Source organism: Polyodon spathula, chromosome 27, assembly GCF_017654505.1.
Source record: "Polyodon spathula isolate WHYD16114869_AA chromosome 27, ASM1765450v1, whole genome shotgun sequence".
In the NCBI taxonomy this organism is placed as follows: Eukaryota; Metazoa; Chordata; class Actinopteri; order Acipenseriformes; family Polyodontidae; genus Polyodon; species Polyodon spathula.
The window spans coordinates 4618043-4642333 of NC_054560.1; the positions used below are offsets into that span (position 1 = coordinate 4618043).

Sequence of the window (24291 nt, forward strand, 5' to 3'; positions counted from 1 at the left end):
CGAATATGAATCAAAGCAACACTGCCTTAGACAGCGAGGATGCACGTGTTAAGAGAGTAAAGTTCAGCCAGTTCTTTCGTTTGGGGCGTGCTGACATCTATTAGAGCTGTACTGTACAGGGAATGGAACCTGCAACCCTGACGCAAGCCATGAGCGCGAAGCTGCATCCCACGCTGCATTGATAATCACTGGAATAGAAAGCTACTATCTTGCTACACAAGGCATTCGTAGCATTTGAGGCACATCATATCAACAGTCTAATGGAGTCTGGTCAATTGTAGTAACTCTGTGTTTCACCTTGTTTATATTATAGAGGTATATCTTTTACAGATTTGGTACCAATATACAGTATTACATATATTGCTATAAAAAAAGTGATTTTTTTTTTTTCTCCACTGATTATTGTATGGCTATTGTGTAATAGTTTTAGATTTAATACGGTTGTGTCCGGAGAATTTCTGCAGCAGTTTTGGATTCTGGAGAAGGGAAGGAAGTGGTTAAAGCAAGCTCCACTTTGAGGGAATGTTTGCATTGCTGGGTTACTCTCGGTCACCACACAGAGAGCTACCTGCCTTCCGAGCTAGTGTAACCCTCCCGAACTCAAGAGACTTTCATTCACAATGAATACAAAGGACTCTAGTGTTTGTGTTGCAGACAGCTAGCTGTGGCAGTGTGGGATGGGAGAGGGTTAAGGTAACGTTAAGTGCGCTGGCCCCTTTCCACTCCCGGGTTTACTCTCGGACATTTCCTCTTCCAGGGAAGACCTTTACCAGATTATTCCATGAAAACAGTGGAAGCAAACCACATTATGAGGCAAAACTGCCTGGAGGAAAGAAATCCAACTGGAAAACGTGCCTTCTTAAATACAGACAGAGGGTTACTCGACAGAAACAACGTTAACAACAGCAAACAAGTTGACTTTTCAGGGTTTATGAGGTAAGCAACAATATAAAGGAAAACACTATTTTTAAAGTAATCTTGCCCCAGCAGATAAAGGTTAACACTACTGCATGCTTGAACCCATGCTGATAAGGATACTTGATGCCTAGTTGTATTAATAATGAACTGACAGTGCCTTTTCTATTCTTTTGAACAATCCAGCAGTGTTGTCTGTGTTTTTGTGCAAGAGCATTCACAGTAAACTAGGATCCCCCGCAAGCTCTTCAGATAAACAGACGTCACACGAGAGAGACAGAATCTTGCTTTCGCACCTGCTTAAATAAAGACGTTCGGTTGGCTTACGTTTATCCCACCGCTGGGAGAGAGAACACTGACCCCATTCAAAGGGACAGAGAGGAAAGATTCCCGTTCCACACGTGTGTGTGTGTGTGTGTGAGTGTGTGTGTGTGTGTGTGTGTGTGTGTGTGTGTGTGTGTGCGTGCTTGTGTGTGTGTGTGTGTGTGAGTGTGTGGGTGTGGATCTTTCCCTCTCATGGTATGACACCATACAACCCGGTTCTACAAGAAGAGTCGAGTCTCGGACAGAGCACACTCTCAGAACAGGAGTTCAAGTCTCCTCCAGTAGGTAGGGGTGTTTCAAAGCCAGTTTCTTCAAATCATTGACAGGCCCTGGAAAAGTGCTAATCTAATACCAACACACCAACCCAACTAACAAAAAACTATTTGTAAAATAAATAAAACCCAGCTGGGATTTGAACCCTGTTGTAAGAACTGCCTCTATGTAGCATAAACGGATTCAGATAACTTGTTGGCTTTGCACACAAAATTAAACCCATTAAAAGGTTGCTAGTGCCCACTAACCAAGATGCAACAACCTGAGAAGGAGAGCAACCAGCGCTGTGTGAGAATTATAAACCTAAAGTCAAGATCTGGTTTTTATTTTGTAAAAGTTTGTGTGAAGTTTTAAGATCTCTTGAGCACAGTCAGGACTGTATTCAAATAAATTACTGAGCATCCCCTTTCTGGATGGTTCTGTTTGTCAGTTTACAAAATATCATAGAGCTTGATTGATTTTTCAGATGCTCTCTGGTTGGGATAATATCCCATTGCCTCTGTGCAGGCTGGCTGACAGCATTCTTGAAGCTAGCTTCTCTCTTTTCATGACACCGTGACACTGTCTAGCACCTATGGATGTTACCAGAGGTCCTTCTAAAAGACATTTTCACACTTTATTCTAAATACCAGTCACATGATTGAAAGGGTATTGAAAGGCTGGGAGGTGCTTGACGTTCGCTTCAAAGGAAGGGGGCAAATGATGATCTGGTTTTGACAAAGCCTGCACATATTTAGACCAGCTGTGTTTCTGACCTCCAAAAAAAAGTAAAAATATCATGAGTAGAGATGTGCTTGAATAAATCAGTAGCTGTTTAACTATCAAGGAAATTGTTTGTCAATGCATGTATTACTTTTGGTATTTCTAAATTAGTTTCTTTAAATCATTGGCCAGCCCTGGAGGATAATCTAATCCAGTGTTCTGTGAAGCTTTACAGCTCAGTAGGACGAGGGGGTTGGGCTCACTGTGTTTCCGTCAAGGGGTCAACGACCTCAGATAATCTCTCTGCTTCTCTTCTATGGGGCAGGTCAGCGAGGCTGTTGGCTGCTGCTGTGCAAACAGAGTGGTGTGATTCCATATCGGATGTTCTGCCAGATTGCATAACCAAGCAGCAGTGTCAGCCGCCTGTCAGTGCGACAGCAGCGTGTCAGATGATTAACCCATTGTGCACTAAATCAGCTGATCTAATCTTGAGCTGGTTTTGCCACTGAGAAAAGTCAGCATCTTCTCAGGTTATATGGAAATAAGAGAGCAACCATAAACTGCATGAACCCAAAATGTGAATCCAACTTTATTTCAGGCGACATGAATAAACTGTTCATTAGTGTGACAACAAAAACAACAGCAGCAATTCACATTTCTATCACGCCTTTCACCGCAAGGATCCCAAAGCGCTTCACACACACACACACACACACACACACACACACACACACACACACACACACACACACACACAGACACACACACGTTTGCATTCTTATATTTGTGGGGGCTTCTCATTCACTCTCACTATATTTTTATTTACTATTTCTAACTCCAGTCAGACAAAACTCCACACAGGGTGAAAGCCAGCATTATAAAACAGATACATAGACAGGAAGAGTTAACGTGGTGCAATTATACACAGTGACTGAATGGGGATAGGCACCTGTATATCAAGGTCACTTTTTGACAGTTCCTTGATTAGTTATACAGGTTTAACTGCATGTTAACTCATGGTGCGGTCAATCAAACTCAACATCGAACAATGAAGCAATAGGAAACGGAGAAGCCACAGTTCTCACAGACTCAGATTGAGAAATACCTGTTTATCCACGTCCAAAAATAGGGAGCAGCTGTTCTGTTTTTTTAGCAAGGTGTTCTTCCAACTTGTGGTTTGTAGATATAACCTTGAAAGGTTCAAATGCAACCCTTGAATTAACTAGATAAGACCCCAGTGCTGTAATATAGCGTTTTTACCAGATCATTGCATTACAGTAGACTGCATGAATACACGGCATTGGCCTTGCAAAGTAAGGGTTTTCTGATTCATATTTATGAAGGTCTTCTGCATTTTGCCAATGAAATGGGCAATGTTACAGGACCAGCTGCAAACAAGTCATGAGGTGCATTAGCGAACAAAAGAATTGAACCTAGTTTACAAGATGACAATCGCAGGTTAACTTTAATAAATTTGACACAAAATATGACCTTAAATGTGAAACAAACTGGATTCCTCAGCGACTCGTTACAAATTCACCTTGAACTTATTATTTGTGCAACAGAAATGAAATTGCAATTGGCTGGTTTACACATACAGTTCTAGCTCCCAGAATTCCACCCCCTAGCTCAGCTCTTGGGCTTGTTATCATTGCACAACCCCTGATCCCCCAGCGAGCTCAGAGGAGTCGAGCCCTCGCGATGCTGGAACAGGCTGATACAGCCGTGGGACCCAAGTCTTCAAGGGCTGGAAGTGAAAATGGTCTTGATTAAATATATTTAACGGTTCCTTTGGAATAATGAAATATATAATTTAAACATAAACTACTAAATATCCAAATGCATTGTGAATATGTGCAAAGAAAACGTCTGTCAGATTTACTTCGCATTAAAATTTGCTTGCCACTCTTTGATCCATAGATGGGGTGGTGGCTGTTTCCATTGCTCTTGTAAAAGAGAATGGGAAGATATTTTTATTAGCCTATAATACTGTATATCACAGTCTGTGTTGCAGCAAATTGCAACAAATCTTTCAAATGAGAATGGTCGTTTTTGACTACCCAATGAGTAATTCATTTCTGTCTGGCTTCCCCACTTTCTTGTTTTCGTCACCGTGTGTTTATTTGCTTGTGGGTTTTTGCCCCCCTTATTTTAATTATCCTGCGCCTCTCGTGTTTACAGATTACTCCCGTGTGGGACCCAGTGAGCCTCCCCATTGTGGGACTCCGAGTCTGGGACGCTATGCAGAGAGCCTGAGACAGGACATCCTTGGGCAGGTCAGACATCACATCATTCAGGGGGAAAAAAAAATACTTTCATTTCCTGTCAAGATCGCATTAAAGATGACTCGTTTTCAAATAAAAAAATACACAGTGCTTTTTTTATTCCAGTTCAAGTAATAGTTTGCAAGGAATTAGTTGTATGCGTTATATTATTTAATATACAATAAAATACCTTGAGGAATACCTTACAGTGCTCTTTAAGTTAGTTTTGCATGATATAAACCTAACTCTATCCCTAATCCTAACCCCACCTCTAACCTCGACTCTAACCCCAGATTTCCATACAATGTCAAGAGCACATAGTATACCAGTACAAAAAAGAAACACACCAGTCCCAAAGAAAGGTTTGCAGGATTTTATATTGCAGGCCAATGAATAGCCATGGTGCTAAAGGAAACTTAACGAGTTCAATGGCAAACATTTCCACTAGAAGTCTTTCTTAGTGTCTTTGAATATCTCTAGCGAATATAAACTCAAGGGTTTCTTGGCATGAATCAGTATTTTGTGGTCCTGAAGTTGTTAAAAAAATGTTTGTCAAACCCAGGAATTAAAGTGAAAATAAAAGATCTTGTTTTTTGAAAACAATCCAAGAGGAAGAAAAGATCAGCGAATAACTTTGATTTTGTGCTGCTTTCATGTATACAGTATGAAGAGTTGGATTGTCAGAAATTCCCAGCATTGATAGACAGCCAATACAAATATTGGATGTAACTGAGCAACTAGGCATGATGGCTGTTTGCTCAAACTTGCTCAGCGGATTGGGCGAGCTCTGCTTTTAATCGCTGGTTTTGAAAGGAAACAAAGAGAGGCATGACAGCTATGTAACTGTTCTTCACCACAAGTCATTATTATGGGTGCTTTGCAAACTGCAGCTCACAGATTAGACTGTGGAGTGACATTGTTCTAGGGAGGAGACAATAATGACCAGTGCAACGTCGAATTGCAATACAGCGTGGCCTGTGCCAGCACTACACATGCAGCACAAACATGCAGCGCCTTCAGGTTATAAAAGCCTTCAGAAATACACATCAAATAAACTGTGTAGCACTGCAGAATTTTAAAGGATGTTTGATTTGATTTTCATTTTAAAAGAAGCCGAAAACCTTCCTCCATATATTTCTATATTTCACATATGCATATACAAAAACAATACTTTTCCTAAGGATTTTTTTTCTTCTGAAAGGAGGATCACAGGTAATCAAACTGTGTCTATAAATAGCCCTCTCGTCTATGCCTCCTTGTTGTTTCTTTGTTTGCTCCTCCTCTTCTCGCGCGTCTGGTCCAGGGGGAAGGTGACCCAGAGTGCCGCTTGTCCTGCCCGATGGCTACAGCTGTCATCAATCAATGGTCATTGCATCACAGTTCAGCCAGCACAAAAGTAACCTTTTGCTGGGAACCTATTTTGAAAGTATCATTTCCATCAGTGCCTCCAAACAGGAGCTGGACTCTTATCTCAGCAGTTTCCCGCACCCAGTCTAGAATGTACAGTATTTGCATGTATACACTGTGTTCATCACACAATCGGATGACACAACACTTCACTGCAACTTTTCAGTAGATTAAATCAAATAAACTCCACGACCTCTTTAGCGTTTATCTTTGAATCTTGGGTGTGTGAATAAACAGTACAGAAAATATGTTTCCTTTCTGACGTCTACAGCTCAGACCAAAAGCTTTGCTTCATCTAGAATTGTAGGATTGAGACACAATTTAAAAAAAAAAGATATATACAAACAGAATTTAGATCTTTTATTTAACATCATGTAACCAAATAAACTACAAAATGATATCGCAAAATTCTACCGGAAACCATAATAGTAGCACAGTCACATTCTTCAATTGTTGTCAGTTTGTCTATGCAAAACTAAGCAAAGTGTTTGACTTTATGAAGGAAAATATGTTAATTCTATTGGGTGAGGCAAAGCTTTTGGCCAGAGCTGTAGAGTTATCAAAGTGTCTTCAATTCACATGCTCTACCCTCACAGTCATCACTGTAGATAGCACAAGGAGCGCTGCATCAGTTCTGGGTATAGGTGTATTAGGGAGCCAATATCATCAGGGACTCTCCTCGCTGCAACACAGCACCCCCTACTGGCCAAGCCTTATTCCCCAGGGAGCAGGAAGGATATCATACAGTTTTATGTAAATGTTATAAGCAGACCTCACGATGCTGAAACAATGTAACCAAGACAGGTAGAGCAGAATACTTTTTAAAATTCTTCCCTACCTGAAAAGAAACTAAATTACAATGAGTTATATGTTATCAAGAACATGAAACGTGTCAGTATATTAATGATAGATTATTCCGAGATACCCATAAATAAAGGTTGCAATACCAAACTACTGCATAGCTGAGCTGCTCCAGTGGAGCTGGAAGTTTCCATTGATGTTCATGTTGCAGGAAGCTCCCGACACCCCAAGTTTGGATCCTGTGACTGATATTCAGGGTCAGTTGGCTCCCTCGCTCACTGCCAGCATTCAAGAGCAGCTGCTTTATTTAAAGTTACAGCAAACGTTTTCTTTTTTTTTCTGACAAAGTGTGCCAGGGACTGGATCTAATGAGAAGGTCTAATCTGGACACAAAGCTATATAGCAGGCAGAAATGTTGGAAAACACTTTAGTTCAAGGATCTGTTATTAGCCACGCCTCTATAAATGTGTTATTACAATGTAAGTCAGTTATAAATGATAATAACAGTCAGTACAGTGTTACACACGCATGTAATAGTTAAGGAACCTAAAATAATAACACAATTATTTACACTAAAAGTGTCATTAAAATGTTAGTCTAATAGACTTAATAACACATTTATAGATGTGATCATGAGGGGCCGAAATGTTGTAATACAAGTATTTAGCAAGTATCTGCTATAACTATATAAGCAGTTCAGCTATTTTACAGTTACATCACCTGACCACAGGGTGGCATAGTTTTGCCATTAAAAATCCTATTCGCTATCAAAATGATCTTAAAGGAGATTTCAATGTCATGGTGATTTTAGCCACAACACTGACATGTATTTTTCCTCCCCAGATCGGTAACTATATGCGAGCCGTCAATGATATCTACGACAAAGCTAATTTCGAAGGCATCCGGCTTATCAACTTCAAGGTTGAAAACGCTTAACGTAAGCACCTGGTCCTAATGCACCGTGCCAAAAAAAGACTGGAATATGCTTCCAATCTACTTCTGACGACAACAGGACTTTTCAGCAAGCGATGTAAACCATTTTACTAAATGTGCATTTACTTACAAAATGATTTAGTTTCAAAAAGCAATCCAAAGCTGATTGCAGAGTACCATGACACCATTTCACTACTGCAATGTTATCATGACCAAGGGCCATTATTTGTGCCAATGGTTCTGCTAGGATTTCTTCTGGTAAATACACTGGAGTTTTGATGGGATCCAGGAGGGTATTGAGGAATTTGCCTTTGGGTCTGTCTGTTACAAAGAGTCCAGAAGCACTTTACTAGTACATACAATGTGTTTTTTAGGTCATTTCAGACGATGACCCCTCTAGTCCGCAGTACTCTCCCTTCATTGGCCCAGAGAAGCTCCTAATGCTGCACTCCAGAGAGAACTGGGATAACTACTGCCTGTCTTACCTGATGACAGACCGGGATTACAACGGAGTCCTGGGGCTTGCCTGGGAAGGAAAGCCTGGTAAGGCCTGACCTATTGTGCGTGATGCTTACATTTCGCAAAGTTGATCACCAATTGTGCTGAATTTTATTGTATTTTACTGCATTTCTTCTGAATGTACCGGGCTAAGGGAAGCTGTATCTTACCAACTGGGTGCCTCTTTTTCATGAAGGTTTTGCATGGAGATTTGTTTCAAGTTATTCAATGCCCTGTGCATGCAGATCATATCTGAGCTATATCTTGAAAAGCACTCTTTAGATTGGAAGGAAGTGTGGTATACACACTGGAGTGACCTGCAGCACACTTTCTATCTTGAACTAGAACGCAGAACTGACGGCTGTAGCAGCTTTGAATTTCTGAATATTTACAAATATTTAACTTGTGAGTTATTCATGACATTGCTCCACCCTTCCTGAATTAAAACAAAATGTTATGTTACTCGTAAAACGTGACTTTGTGAAAAACGTCTTTTCATATCTCACGTGTTAAAGCTGTGTGAATCGAGCCCGTTATTTCAACGCCAGTCTTCAATTAACTCCAGTTTTTCTAAAAGGTGAAAATCTTACAAAATGAGACCCAAATAACTGATAATAACAAGTAACCTTGGATTAAATATCTTTGTTTGGTTTAGAAAAAAACATCTCATTTTCTGTTGAGGCAGAGCAGACAGGGAGTGTCAAGGTCGAGTTCTTTTGTTGCTCTTTCACACACTGAGGATGGACTCAGAGAGGATTGGCAACAAAAAAGGATAAAAATATCAAACTGACACATTGGTCTCCCCATGCAGAGTGACAAATAGGGCAGGTGCTGCTAAACTGTTTTTATGCGTGCCTGTGTTTAGAATTCCTCTAACCCACGCAGCAAGGGGGGGGCTGGACCAAACTTCTTCAACAATTGAAAAACCTGAGGTTTCAGGTTTCTTTACTGCTGACTGACACAGTCTACAGCTACAGCCAAAAGCATCACCCTTTGGAATTAACTCATTTTGCTCCCTAAAGACTTTTCAATATCATTTTGTAGTTTTTTTGATCACATGATGTTCCAGCAAAGGATTATTTATTTATTTATTTTTAATGATCCTAAAATTTTAGGTGATGCAAAACTTTTGGCCATAACTGTACCTTAGCCTGGTAATTCAATTCACTTTTCTGCTGCAAGCTTGCATTCCCAATGCTATGCATTAGCTGTGGTTTGCCATGATTTCACTTTCTCATTTGGTTTTACCTTATTTTACTAGCTTAGCTTGGACCGTGGGTATCACAATACTCTTCCCAAGGGTTAAGCAAACTCTGCCTAGCAATCAGAACATCATTGACTTTTCCATGAAGTTCCTTTATCCAGTGATAAAAGATTCACATAGCAGGCAGTGTCTCTCCATGAACACAGGAGATGCATTCAAGGCTAGGCTAGATCTCCATTGGATATGAAGGTGTCTCTCGCACACAGAACAAGCCTATTTACTGGATGCCAGACAGGAGTCAGATGTACACTGTCGGAGCTGTCTTTCCAAATCTCTCAGGTAACCAAGGAGGGGAGACTATTGTGAAATTCCTGAGAATCTCGATGAATTTCCACTTTAATTAACATTCCAGACGGAGCAGAAATCCAAAAGGCATTTCCCTTTATCTGCTGCAATTTTAATGTGGACCGTGCCCAAAAAGCCTTCTCAACACCTAAATAAACCGCTGGATTTAAATTCATTTTGAAATTATATGTTGCTGCTGAACTTGAACAAAAGAAGTGCTTTATCCTTTCCTATTGTGCTTTTGTTGACTGTGATAAAAAAAAAAAAAAACTTAATCACTGTGCATACAATATTTAAGAATAAATTTTTAGAGGGGACATTCTAAATTCTGACTAAAGTGGCATTCATCCAATTGTACAGAACAAAAATGATTGCACAACCTCGCTGGGGGGGGAAAAAAAGCATTACAAATGACTAAGAAATGTGTGGTGTGCATGTGTTATAATGGGCAGAAGAAACAGTGTTGTCTGTCTCAAACAACACGCTTCGAAAGCCACGCAATTCCGACGCTTTTACAAAAAGTCATAATAAAATTCATGTATTGCTTTATGGCAGCCTATTATGTCTTCCACGTTAATGTCAAGCAATATCCACAGAGCTGGATACAAAGCAGCTTATGTTTTTGGTAGCTTTTCCCAGGCCGCTGGTCTAAGCAAAGCCGGTGGTGTTATGTGCATCGCTGGTGCATTGTTTACTCCCTGCTTCTGATTGGGTGCTTCAGAGGGGCGTAAAGGGGTCTTATCACAGACATGTGACTGAGAGGCACACACCACTCCTCAAGCCCTGTGTTTTGTTGCCAAGGACCTAGATGGTTGCATACCAGTCCTTGAGACTTGGCTGGCGCTGTCGCTATGGGGGGAGTTTAACAGACAATTGTGTGACATTGCTTTGACTTTGACTGGCTTAGGAAAACCATGTGACGGCTGAAGGAATGAACAGCATGCAAGAGACAGCCCGTTCTTGGAAGCAGTCAACCCTTTTACAATTGTGTTGTTTGTGTTCCATTTAAACCCAGTAACCCTGTCCTCAGGGGGACTGCTTTACCCTTCAGAGCGCGTTTTTATGCTTGAACTTGTTTTCACACGAGAGCCTTTTACGGTTCGGTTTTATAACAGCATACAGACTGTTGTAGACAATCTGCAGTTAACTTCCCCAGTCCATCCCTGCCCATTAAAGTCCTTGGTAAAAGCACATCGTAAAATTGACTTTTAATTATTAATTTTTTTGTGTTTGAAGTAGTCCGTGACTGACGATGAATGGAACAGTGTGATGCATGCTTACATAGCAAAGACCTAATCCCCTCGAGGCAAGATAGTTACATAGCTGTTATCCCAATGAATTAGCTATGCCTTCCTAGAGAGGGTGTGTGTATTCAGCTTGGGTGTAGGATTGCATTTAGTATTTACTCATTTTCAAATGATCTTCAATGGCGATGCATTGACAGTACTGTAGAAATCCACTGGTACAAACAAGGGCAGCTGCAAGGGTATTAGCCATCGCATTCTATATCAGAGGTCAAAACGCAATATATTTTACTGTAGTATATTAAGAGCTGTAAAAGCAGGTCTGCCAAAGTCAATAGCCCTTTAGGAACTGTATGAAAGGACTGTTTTGTCACTAAACTGCAGTGTAAATAAACTCCTATATGATGGTGTCCAGTTACAAAGCACATGACTTTTGTACCATCAAATAAGAGCCTGGCATCAAAGATTAGCCATGGAAACAAGGCTTCTGGTTGGTCAGAATTGAGTGAAGCTATTTATTTTCCTGGAAAAGGCTGAACACTCTGTTGCCTTTCACAGCAGTCCTTTCACTGGCCCATATTCTCATGATGGCCTCAGTGTTTGGGGTTCTATAGGTATGGTCTGTCAGGAACAAACCTGTCCTGTTACACTGTTGTAATGTTCTAGTTCTTACACGTGTTATTATGTATTTACAATGTAATTACTATGTGACCATTACATGCAACTGCAGTGCCATTGCAGTCCAATGGCAGGGTTTTTAAAGACACTTAATATACAGTACAGTGCTAACCAGTGGCACTGGAATGATTTTTAAAGTGGGGGTGCTGAAAGCCATTGAACAAAACTGTAACCCCTGTATATGGAAGCCATGCAATGCCAGGGGATTCTACCATACCCCCAGCACCCCTAGTTCCAGTGCCCTTGGTGCTAATGATTAAAGATCAATAGAAGACCCAAAGAAATTGTAACAGGATAGCTGAGTGGCTCTCTGTTTTGCAGGTAATTCTGGTGGGATTTGTTCCTGATACGCAATGTTTCATGACAGCACCAAAGCTTCCCTGAACACTGGCTTGGTCATGCTGCAGAAATATGGCGACTACCTGCCCCCTAAACTGGTCCATCTCACAATGACACATGAGCTGGGACACAGCCTTGGTTCGCCAGTGAGCTCATTGCGCTACTTTTAAAACTGTCTGGCTGTATGGAGGCACAGGGAAACCTGCTGTAGACATGCAGAGGCCACCATCGTGAGTCACAAAGGACAGCATCCAGCACTTAGTGAAAAATGTCTGCAAAATGATGCTTAGCTGCAAGCCAGTTTCAAAGGTGCAGAAGCTTGTGTCTCAACAGCCAAAGCTACCTCTGGGGTATGTGCTTACACTGGGTTGCTGTAAAAAGGCGAAGTGCATAGGAGACTAATTTTAAAAGCCTGAACCTTTCTTGGCACGCTCTGGTTTAATTCTAGAGCTCAGCTAGATCAATGTGAGTAGGAGGGACCCTTGTAGCTTGTAGTTTGGAGATTGGCAAGCCGTTCAAGGCTCTAGCTAGTTGTTTTTCACCTCATTACCAGTGCAGCCTCTCACCTAATGCTTTTCATATTTCCTCCCGTAATGTGATACCTGCTGCCACTGGAATTGTGCCCTCAACGTTCCAGGCTAGATTAACTCTATTATAGAATTTCTAAATAGGGTCTCCAATCAGCTTCTCCATCACTGCCCTTGTCAGCTCAGTCAGCCCTTGCTGTGTGTTGATTACCCAGCTCATAAACCACAAGTACCAGTTTCTTGGTTTGAAGAAAGTAAGATTTATCATGTACTCGCACAGCTTCAGCTGTCAGTGGGGTTAGTATCAACAGTTTAGGAAACCTGGAATGAAGCATTTTTATTGCAGATATATTACCTCTTACACAGAAAAGGCAATCAACCATCATCCATTACAGAATTAAAAAAATGCTGAAGGCACAATAATCCCCACAACTGAATTCTAGCGCAGGGTTTTACAACACTGGTGATTCTGTGTTGGATCGGCTTTCAGTACTGCAGGGCAATGTGTTTGGCTTTCCATGACAAACAAACTGTAAATTCCTGCCATATATAAGATAAGCAGTGGATCACCCCACAAATGGAATGGGAAAAAACAGTTTTTAAGAGAAATACATTTTGAATGGCAGGTTAGAAGCCAGTGCAGCATGTGGGTGCATGAGTTGTGGTTGTTCAATATCTCACCATCTCTTCTGTTGCAGCATGATGAGAAGAGTGAGTGTGAGGCTTCAACCATGACTGGAAGCCAAGGGAATTTCCTGATGTTCCCATATGCTTCTGAAGGTAACCAGGGCAACAACGACAGATTCTCTCTGTGCAGCGTAAAGCACATCAGCAAACTGCTGAGGACAAAGAAAGACAAGTGCTTTACAGGTAAGGGAAGGGGAGTGAATCAGCTACCGAGTAAACTAAACAAACTGCTAAAGATTGCTTTGAAGACCAGAAATTCTCTTAGTTTTACCAACTGACAAAACAGATTCAGAAATAACTGTGAATAGAGTACATACACCAACGCCACCTAGTGGACATTTAAAATATAAATGAAAATCCATGAAAAACACTTTGCAATAGTTGAGGTACAAAACCACATCAACAGGGGATTGAAAACACAGCCTGGTACATGAGGTGTTTTAGGCAAAGCATCGCACTGGTATATATAAAAAAAGGCTGCTTTGTTTTTCGCTTCAGAAAGTGGCCTGCCAATCTGTGAGAACCAGATTGTGGAAGATGGGGAGGAATGTGATGTGGGGCACAATGACACGGACCCTTGTTGCTATAGCGCCAGCCAATCGGAAGACGTTCACTGCAAGCTTAAACCCCAGAAACAGTGCAGGTACTGTGTAGACTGTTCAGTGAGGTTTATGAACAACATGCTTGGAAGTAAGAAACATTGTGAACACACAGTGTTACTTTTTATGTTTTTTTAAAAAGTTGTATTCTTTCATCGAGCTTTTTGAGATGTTTTTTTCTATGAAAGGCACTACACAAAAATAATTTGATTGACTGATCGATCGATTGAAACACTGTTGGAGAAATTTACAGAGGTGAACTTTTAAAAGGTGATATAGCTACAGAAAGACCTGGTAGCTCATTCATCATTCCCCTGTCCTCCTCAGCCCCAGCCAAGAAAAATGCTGCAGCCATCAGTGTGTTTTCAAGCCACAAGGCCAGAAGTGCCAGGAGGAACGTGACTGTGCATTTGAGAATGAGTGCTCTGGTGTGGGAGTGGCCTGCCCCTCGCCCGTGCCCAGGGCCAACACGCCCACAGAAGTGCGCCCAGTCGCTCGGTGTGAAATATGGTCTGGAGCACTGTGATTGTTTAAGCAATTCCACGAATGAAAAATTCTACATTTGTTGCCAGCAGCCAGGTACGGTCGTTATTTTTTTAGGTGTTATAAAGTTACTGACAAACATTTCAAGCTCAATAGTATGGAAAAAGCATCACATTGAAGAATGTTTTTTTTTTTCTTTTTCTTTACAGAACTGGAAAAGGATGTTCGAGCTAGAAGCAAAAATCCCTGCTGCCCCAGCAAGAGACAGGAGTCTATGATGCGCCTCTTCAATTCATTATAAATCTGTGGCCAGTCCAATGAAACTTTCTGAATAATGTTACGCTAACACATTGACTTGCATACCGCTTTGTAGTTTTATAATAACATAGCTAGATTATGTTCATGTAGTTTATGGGTCACCTTCAGCATGTTTCCATTGTTGCAGAGCATATAGTATTTATAGTAGCACTGCAGGAGCTTGTGTCAGCTGTACAAGGTATGGCACCAGCGCCTCATGCAGTAATAGTGACGGCTGTGGCTTCTGCCAGTCAGGGTGTGCAGTAAATCACAAACACAGCAGACAGACAATGTCATCACAGATTCAGTTCTGCATTTAAAAGGTTGAAAGACGAACGGTAGGTCAGATCAGCCCCTCAGCTGGTACCAAATTCCAGTTTTTTTTTTTATTTACTGTTCCTCGCGGCTTTTTAGTCCTGAGATCATGTTGCTTTTGCCTTTCTCTTCATATGCTCTTCACTTGGGGCTCTTTCAGTCCAATCCAGGACCTAGTCCCAACACAGTGTTTAATTACTGCATTGGACACAACTCAGAGTAGGTTCAATTGAAGACAGGGTTGGAAGTAGGGTGAATGGATGAAAAGAGCCATAAAGGATATCAATGGCTAGAACAATACAGAGATATACATTTCAATAGCAATACATATCTAGAACAATGAGGTGTATTTCTGCATGCTTTTTTGTGTGAGGAAAGGAAAGGATAATTGACACAACCTGCCATGATTCCTGCTTCCCCCCTTCCATTCAGTCCGGGGCCTCTCTCTGGTGGACTGTCCGTTGTTTTGAATCACGTGGTGGACAGGCTTCCAGATGTTAAAAGTAGTCCGTTGCACAACTATGTCTACTTTGGACAAATTAACTTAATGAAGTTTAAAAAAAAAAAAAAACATATAGAAACGCTTTTTGCTCAGAGAGCACGATTAATTTGAAAATTGCTGTTGGTTGTAATGAAACGGGTGAACAGTCGGTTGTAATTTATTAACACATCATATTTACAGTTATTTACAAACAAATCTGCCGCTTTGAGATTTAATCCTTCCCCCTCGAACGTTCAATGTTTTACATCTCTATCAATTTACAGTATTAAAATGTTACATCTTTTTCTTTCGTTTTATTACTTGACCTTTTTTTCATCAGTGCAAAACATTAAACACTGTTGTTAAAAAAATAAATAGATCTCTACAAGCAATTCATGACCACACACACACACACACATTTTGTCTCCCAGTATAAAACATAAATATATACGAATTACAAAAACAATTTTACAGGACAGATGTTCTCCGCTAAACAAAAATGAAGAACGATTACTACACGTGCAAACTGACGAGTGAAAACTCTGAAGGTTATTTTCGATCGCTATTATATAGCGTGATAACTTGAAAACCAAGGTCAACTTTAAAAATGCACAACTTCACCTTTGTAGCTCAACATTTAGAGTACCGTCTGTCACACTAATAAATTGTTAGTGAAATAATAAAGGCACAGGTAGAATGCGTCAGCAGCAAGTGCAAGCTATTTGATATCCTTCTGTAGTAACAGACACACACATATAAAGGCAAAGAGTATTCCGTGATATCAGTTATATTTCTGAATGTTACCAGCTGTCCATTGCAAGAGTCATGTAAAGGCAGCAAACAATACAACAGGGTTGATTTTAATGATCTGAACCGCGGTCGATCTTAATAGCGTTCAGTGCACTAAAGCATGCATTACCGCAGATCACTTTGCACAGCATTGTAGTTAGTGAAGTCAACCCTGTGGGTAATTACAGCGAGCTATAGAGAAGCAGCTGTTAAAACAGCTATGCTAAAAAAAAAGAAAAGAAAAGAAAATACACCTCAAGTATATTTTGCAATGCGATCAAGTATTTTAAGGCACATTGGGACAGACTTATCAAAGGTCTTTACACTTAAGAGTTATTCATTTTGTAAGATGGAGAGTTATTTTGCTTAAACAATTTGTATTTTGGTATAAAGTCCATACCATTCAGCCCCATTCTACCTTTCAGTTGCCTAATAAATAGTTTATGGTTTGACCAGGTGTGGCAGAGCAAAGCTCTGCCCTTTTTAAATTGGCAGGGATGGGGTTAATTTCCCCTACCTGTCTGGGTTTACTATGTTCAGGTGGCTGAGGTTGATTAGTTGATTAGGTTAATTAACGATCAATCAGCGCCCAGCCACCTGACATAAAAGGAGGCCTCTGCTTCTCATCTGGGAGGAGGGAGCTGAGGAAGCAGGTTGGTGTTTTGTTGGTTGTGGTTTTTCAATTTTTTAAATCCAGTGAAGGCATTGCCCAGCCTGGAAACCTTTATTTTGTACATTTTGTTTTTTTTGTCTTTCTTTTTGTGTTTCAATCCCTTTGTTTTGGCTCTTGTGCCTTTTTATTTTTGTATCTATTTATAATAAAATAATTATTTTTTTGAACTACAGACTGTCTCTGGGCCTCTATCCACTCGCCAGCCTGCCACACCAGGTATTTCAAGTAATAATATTGTAATGCTCTCTTGCTCCCTTCAATGAACACAGACAGCATACCCACATATAAACCAGCTCCAACTGACATAACAAAAGTATCTCGCGGCTTAAAACAAAGTTTTTGGTTTTTAAATTAAACGTATTACTTATGTACAAAAAATAGCAGTGCTGCTGTACAATATATACAAACAAATAAATAATAAAGAAAACGGGTAAGGCTGGCTAAAGTCGAATGCCAAGTGCTCTTCTGAGAATGATATGATTGGTCCAGGCTGCTGTTCCAGACTCTTCTGTACAGCCTCAATGCTTGTTTGTCACATGTCTACAATACACAAAAACAAACATGGATTATTAAAAATTGGTTTCATATTTATATGGTTATTACCCTAAAAAATAGTACTGCAGTACTATAAAAACAATAATGTTGTGATTTTGCATTTTAAAGCTTATCTAGATTAGTTTAAAAGCGAGCCCAGACTTGGTGAAATCGAATTCTAAAAAGAGCCAAAAACTGCTTTGAAACAGATGAGTACACTGTTCCTTTAGAAGGCAGGAAAGAAATGTCAGCACTTTTTATTTTTAAATATCTAACAAAACATATATCGTATCGAGCACTGAAGAACTATACAGCTAAGGACAAAAGTTTTGCATCACCTGGATGCAAAATGTATAAAGGGTGATGCAAGACTTTTGGCCGTAGCTTTATATGCTGTTGACGTCTGATTGGCGCTGTTTCTTGCACGTACCTTTTTGATGATTTGTCCCATCTGTCCTGACACCTGACAAAAATGACCTCTTGAGCAGGAGCAAATTCAGGGGAATCTTTAGAGCAGAAAACCATCCTAAGAAAAAAGACAACTACACGTCAGGAAAAGAAATCTACCTTGAGCCAGATTCGTAAAGCATTTACCACTGTGATAAGTTAACACCATTAAAAATAAATAAAATTAAAAAAAAAAACACATAGGGCTAGATTCTCAAAACTAGTAAGTCCAAAATGTCAATAGCATGACAATACTGCACACAACCAGTAAAGTGATATTTAATGCTAAGGCTATGAGCAGTTTTCAGTTGTTTCAGAATAGTAAACAGTGTTTTTTGTTTGTTTGTTTTTTCTCCAATCAGACAAAAATAATGCTAATGATGATTTGGACTAAACAGCTTTGAGAATCCAGCTCCCAATAACTTAGGTTAGGTTAAATAATTTGAGAGCTCCTGCATGGTGATATATGTCAGAATGACCCCCGTGTGTCTTCTCACAGCTGTGTTGTCTAACAATGAGACCTGTGTCTGTTTATTGCCCTCCACTGCAGCCTTTTCCACAGGTGCTGGGTTTCTATACTGTATGCACACCTTGACATGCATACATTTTTTAAAAATTAAACCTTAAAAACCTACAGCCAGTTGCATAAAACACCTTCAATATCAAGTTCAAGTATAACACTTCAGGGTAACAAACTAGCAAAAAAGGCTGGCTATTGGCTGCACTTACTTCTTCTGGGACTCCCCAGCTTTGACCCGGATTTTATGGATCGCCAGGTCGGAGTTCGATGGGGTCTCGTCTGACCACCAGGATGACACCATTTTGAGGAGAGAGGAGGAGGACCAGCTGGAGGAGGCCTCCCACCTGAACTGCATCATCAGCAGGTCCCCGATATCTACCTCTGTCACCAGCAGAAAGGAGTGGGTCTTGTTGGGAGAGAACTTGTGTCTGCTGCAAGAGAAAGAATCCTTTTTAGCACCGTCAGGCTCTGCTCTAGACAGCAATGCACTATCAAGTTGGCACCAGGTGTTTAGGAGGCTGGTAAATCCAGATTGCAGCTAGCACTGTTATTTTTGTAAAAAACACCCCTGAAATGCAACAGTAGGGCTCTGTCGTATACAAAACCGAATGTAGTTTCTTGTTCGTGAAATGGGGTTAAACGCACTTACATGTTTAAATTCAGGTTCTCCGCGTCTCCCTTCGTTCCGTAGAGGGACACTGCAAGTGTGGGCTCGATCTCAGAGTCATTAAATTTGCTGGAGAAGTGAATCTTCAACTGATAGTGGTAGACTGAAAAAAAAAGTGATAAAAAGAGAAAGCATTACAAGGCGATCTGAGTCACAAAGCATAACCCTTAATTATTTAGCACCTCAATGGAATAAAGGCCAGGACTAGACTGAACTCTGGCCATACTATACTGTAAACAGCATACAGTTAACATGCATCAACATGTATGTAACACACACACACACACGCGCGTGTTGATGTATATTATAATACCTCTGAACGGCATGGCAGCCCTGGTCCTGGTGTACATCCTGGCGCTCCTGCGGTTGCGCACCTGGTTCACGTTGTAGCCCACGTTGTTGCAACGGTTCTTGCTGCAGCTGAGGCAGAAGCCGTGGTCGAACATCTCTTTGCTGCTGCAGCGGTACGCCATGCTGGGCTGCTGCTCGTGAAGCAGGGAGTCGATGAACAGGTGGACGGAGCGCTCGTGCTCACACTTCACTGCCTCCGAGAAGCCTGCAGAGCACCAAACACACAGTGTAATCTTAACTGCCATGCATCAAACACGTAGTGTAATCTTAAATGCCATGCATCAAACACAGTTCACATCTTTACCGAACGTAAAAATGCATCGGTGTGATAATATAAAAGCTTGAATGGATTATTTGGAAAGAGTCAAATCGCATCATCTAATTCATGCATCTGTGTTATTTTATATGTCTTCAATAGACATATCATTCACATCACGGATGGATAACACGTGTTACATTTTCATTACCTATAAAAGCAAATGTTTGGCTTGAATCCTGTGATAAAAAAAACTATTTTTCCCCCCTTACAAGTCAGGCTTTTTTCAGAATATTTGCATCCATTTCTTGGGAGATTAAAGTGCTTAATCTAGTTATCATTTTGGATATGTTTTATAGAAACACCGCAGATCACAGATGCAAATCTTGCATCTCGGTGTTGAACAACAGGACATGCCTGACGTCTTCTACTCACCAAAGATGCCATGGCTGGCGATGTTCTCCAGGGCTCCTCTCAGGTTGCAGCCTGGCTGGAAGCTCCCTCCGTTGGGATAGATGTCTACGTGACCCACGGGCTGCTGGATGCCGATGCTCAGCCCCAGAGAGCCACGGGTGAAGGTGTGGAGCACGTCCACGAAATGTGCATCATCTGGGGACAAGCGGCCTTGAGCATGAGTCCCCTCGAACACAGGGCCCGCTGGGTCTAGACCTGGACAAACGAAACAAGACACAGGTTTCCAAGGCTGCAGGTGCATTTGAATTGATTTATTTTACACTGAAAACAAAAGAGTAATTCCTAGGTATTACAATAAACTGTCACTGTAAATTGTAATCTGTGCTTATATGTCTATTCAGCACTGATCTCCTCAATCCAGGCATGAACACGCTGCTTACCAGTTATTCTTCCAACTTTGTTGGAGGCGTGGCTTCCTGCAAACCCTGCCACATGTGCACCCAGACTGTAGCCAATAAGATGAACATTGGCAAGTGGAAAGTTTGCTTTCTCCTAAAAGAACAAAATTATCATTGCAAATAATAAGTACAATAAAAAAAAACACATTATTTGGCATTCGAGTAAATTATCTTTTTTTTTGTATGCTGCACCCACCAGATGCTTGATCCTGGATATACATCAATTGCACAAGCCGAGGTTAAAACTATAAGAAAAAAAAAAAAATCCACTTTGCTTTGAACAAACTACCCCCTACAATTTATAGTATGTGATACCAACCTCCATCCAATCTATGAAGCGGGCAATGTCCTGTCCCACCAGCTTGGTGTTCTCAGCAGCAACAGGGTAGTGCTGGTGGGCACGGTTCAGCCAGTCTACCACAATCACATTGGCATCGTGCTCCCGTTCGTACAGAGCAGCGACCAGCTTCGAAATCCAGCTTTCAAACATCCCACTAACCTGGTATTGTTAAAGAAAATAAAACCATTGCAGCAAGCTATGGAACAGCTCCACCATCCTTAGGACAAAGCTTATTAGGAACAGAGTTGGTTAAAGGTTTCTGTTTGCTGGTCTAATTCTGTCATCCAATCTAAATTCACCAGAGTGATGATGTTTCTAAAGTGCTTTAGCAGCTGCAGTTTGTGGAAAATGTTTTCATGGAAGGGTTATGGAAATTGGCAAGGCCACCACTGCTGTCATACAGGGCAAGACAGCCACTGGGCTTGGGCTTCCGTCGTCAAGGTAACAATATGAAAGAAAGAGGAGAACTCTACTCAGAGAAGTGTACCATGTGAATCTACAGTCACACTTGTGTGTATATTTATGTGTAACATTCAGGCTTGCAATCTGGATTGCATGATAAGATTTTAACTCCTTAGACTACTTTATATCTGCCCCCAAGGCTTGTATAAAACTATAAATTTAGACTGTGCAGTTCCACACAATGTTCTTTCTATGCAGCCACTGTTCAAGTTGATCTCTTCTGAATGCCGTTAGCAACACTGAAGGCTAGTCATAAATGTAAACTATACAGTTTTGCTTTCAGATTACAGCTTCTATTATGAAGACCTAGAGGAGGGAGTTGTTTGTCTTACCGTCCATCCATGGATAACCAGGAAGGTTTTGGAGGTGAGGTTGAAGTTGCAGGCGTTAAGTGCATCTGGATCGCTCGGGTTAATGTAACACACATCCTCCTCTGGAGCTGAAGGTCTGCGAAGGGAGAACTTGGTCAGGACAGAGTTAAAATCTTCATTGTAGGTATTCTTTCCTTCTAGGTGCAAGGAGTTATCTGTAAAAAAAAAATAAAAAATAAAAAATACAGTTACAGAGGTTTAGCGGCAAATTACAGGTAAAAACCAAGGTGATGTAACCACTCCATCTGGCACTACCCCCAACCCACATCCCAATAATCAGCATTAAATTCTTATTCTGATATAACACTCAGTCTATCATTTCTTCTTTTAATCAAAACTTTTTTAAAGCATTAAAAAATAAGCAAGATAGAATTCTAGCTATATGTTTTATTAAAGTGTTTGCATATGGTGTTTTTTATTTAGTTTTAGTTCGACCAGCGTTGTAAAGTCTCAGTACCTTGCACGCACATTTGCAGAGTTGCGAAGCTGAACTTGACAATGCGCGCTGCGGCTTTAAGGACGCGTGAGTCGGTATAGAAACCCCACGAAACTGTGCCATGTAAATACAGAGGCGGTTGGGTTACTAGAGTTCATTTGGTAAAGCTCCATTTGTTGTAGGCTTTTCAAGATAGATGTGCATGTGAGGGCATAAATGCGGCCCCGAGATTTCTCCTCCACCTTGAATGAATGAATGACTGGATGGATGAATGGTTGGAGCGGACTGGAACTGCATTCCTAGTTGTTCATAACGTCATCACTTATGTATTAATAAATGAGGACCGGGGTCAGCTGGCTGCTTATGAAAAGTGAGACGGAGCTCTTTCAATAAACTTTGTTCTGGTACCATTGCCCATGCAAGGAATTCGATTGCAGATTCAGTCCTACGCTGTACATTGGTGCGATGTTTGGTTATAGATGAGCTGAAAATCACATCAAGACTGGGGAGGGGGAGGGGGAGGTTAAAAAAACAATCCTCTCAAATCCCAACCCATGCATTTGCATAGCTTGACCTTGTGGTAACTAATACAACTGAGTACACAGCGGCGGTCGGTGTTAGGGTATTAGCGTTACCATAGCACAGGCGACCTGCATTGGCATTCAAAATATTATTATTATTATTATTATTATTATTATTATTATTATTATTATTATTATTATTATTATTAATAATAATAATAATAATAATAATAATAATAATAATAATAATGACGATGATGATTATGCTGAATTGCTGTAATTTTATTAAAATGCCATGCTTGCTAATATAACTTCGACTACGCCTTTGTCGTTTTTTTGGAATTCAGGTGTATTATTACAGTCCTGGGCGTGTATTGTAAGAAGGATCTCAGTCACCTTAGTAAAAAACAAAATAACGACTTTGCCACAAATATGATAGGCACGTCATCTGACATATAAAACCTTGCCCAGTGTGTTAGGAATATTTCACAATTTACCAGTACGGGTAACAATACAGCTAGCCGCCTAATGCGCACGGATAGATACGCGTTTAATACAAAATAAACCCTGTGAACTGCCGCACACTACAGTAAAAACATTTCTTTATTTGCCTTTCTGTCAATCGGCTTAAAAACGTACAAAATAAAGTTACAAACTGCCACCCTTGGTGGAAAGGTAGAAGAATAACAAGTAACAAAGTAAATTAAATGCTACTGTTGAAAACAAAATGTATCCCACAGTTAAAATAAACAACCAAAATAGAACCAATTAATATGAAACCAAATTACTCACCAGCAGCTGAAGAACGAGGGTTGCCTTTTTCAACAGTGTTCGCTGGCAACGCAGCGGCGCTCAACACAAGCAAGAATAGACATAAAGAAACTTCACTTTTCATGTCTCTTTATAAGTATGAGAGACTTAGTGAGGCTTGCCGAAATACTGTGTTTACTGACTTGCGTTTTACCACAAAAGCTTACAGTAGCACTCAAATAATATCTCACAATAATACTTTTTTTTTTCTGCCCTCTGCGTGTGGGAAACTTCGGTAGAAACTGAAGGAACTCATATCTGCTCTCGTCTTTAAATAGCACCTCTCCCGAGCTCCACAAGTCTTTACAAGCATCCCATTGGCCGCAGTGATCGAGCGGGGAGGGTAGGTACGATCGAGACAGCAGTACAAGCAGCGCACAGTTCCGCAGGTGGTTATTATGCTCCGTTCACACTTTTAAATACAATTCAAATGCATGTAAACTAATTGGAAAGAGCAAAATATTGCATAACTACAAACTGCAAGATGCACTATCATAAAAAAACAAACATGCATCTGAAATCCTCACAGGTTGTGACAGGTGACAGGTTCGACCGGTAGGACCTGGTGTGTGTGTGTGTGTGTGTGTGTGTGTGTGTGTGTGTGTGTGTGTGTGTGTGTGTATTATTATGGAACCGAATAGATTGGAGATTAATAATAATAATAATAATAATAATAATAATATACGGTATACTACGAAAACAGTGTGGTGCTATTTGTTATTAGAAATAATATATGGACCGTTTTTTTTTTTTTTTTTTAAAAACATGTCTTTGTACTTTTTTGATATCCATCCTGTTATGGCACCAGGGTTTTCATGCAGAGTCATGTATTCTGCCTGTGGACCTGGTTCTGCCTTGTTATTGGTCAGCTATTATTACATCATACACCTCCTGCTCAAATCACGCCGCGCCATTCTGCTGGTGGC

General features: G+C 40.6%; 1 protein-coding gene and 1 pseudogene across 2 annotated transcripts; one reads left to right on the forward strand and one right to left on the reverse strand.

The window, feature by feature from the left end:
- Nucleotides 1-637: 637 nt before the first annotated feature.
- LOC121301583 lies at nucleotides 638-16635 on the forward strand (annotated as a pseudogene).
- Nucleotides 16636-16916: 281 nt separating this feature from the next.
- Nucleotides 16917-23836, reverse strand: LOC121301562 (lipoprotein lipase-like). 2 transcript variants are annotated; one of them, XM_041231060.1, is made up of 10 exons: nucleotides 23348-23836; nucleotides 21560-21753; nucleotides 20745-20924; nucleotides 20408-20519; nucleotides 19989-20222; nucleotides 19260-19502; nucleotides 18929-19049; nucleotides 18489-18707; nucleotides 17743-17838; nucleotides 16917-17318 (listed from the first exon to the last, which is right to left on the reverse strand). In XM_041231060.1, the coding sequence occupies exons 1-10, from the start codon at nucleotides 23448-23450 to the stop codon at nucleotides 17297-17299; spliced, it is 1524 nt and encodes a 507-aa protein (XP_041086994.1). In that variant the 5' UTR covers nucleotides 23451-23836; the 3' UTR covers nucleotides 16917-17296. The 2 variants fall into 2 exon arrangements, with proteins under 2 accessions (XP_041086994.1, XP_041086991.1); XM_041231057.1 differs by having other exon boundaries at nucleotides 18489-18710; nucleotides 23348-23829.
- Nucleotides 23837-24291: the final 455 nt, after the last annotated feature.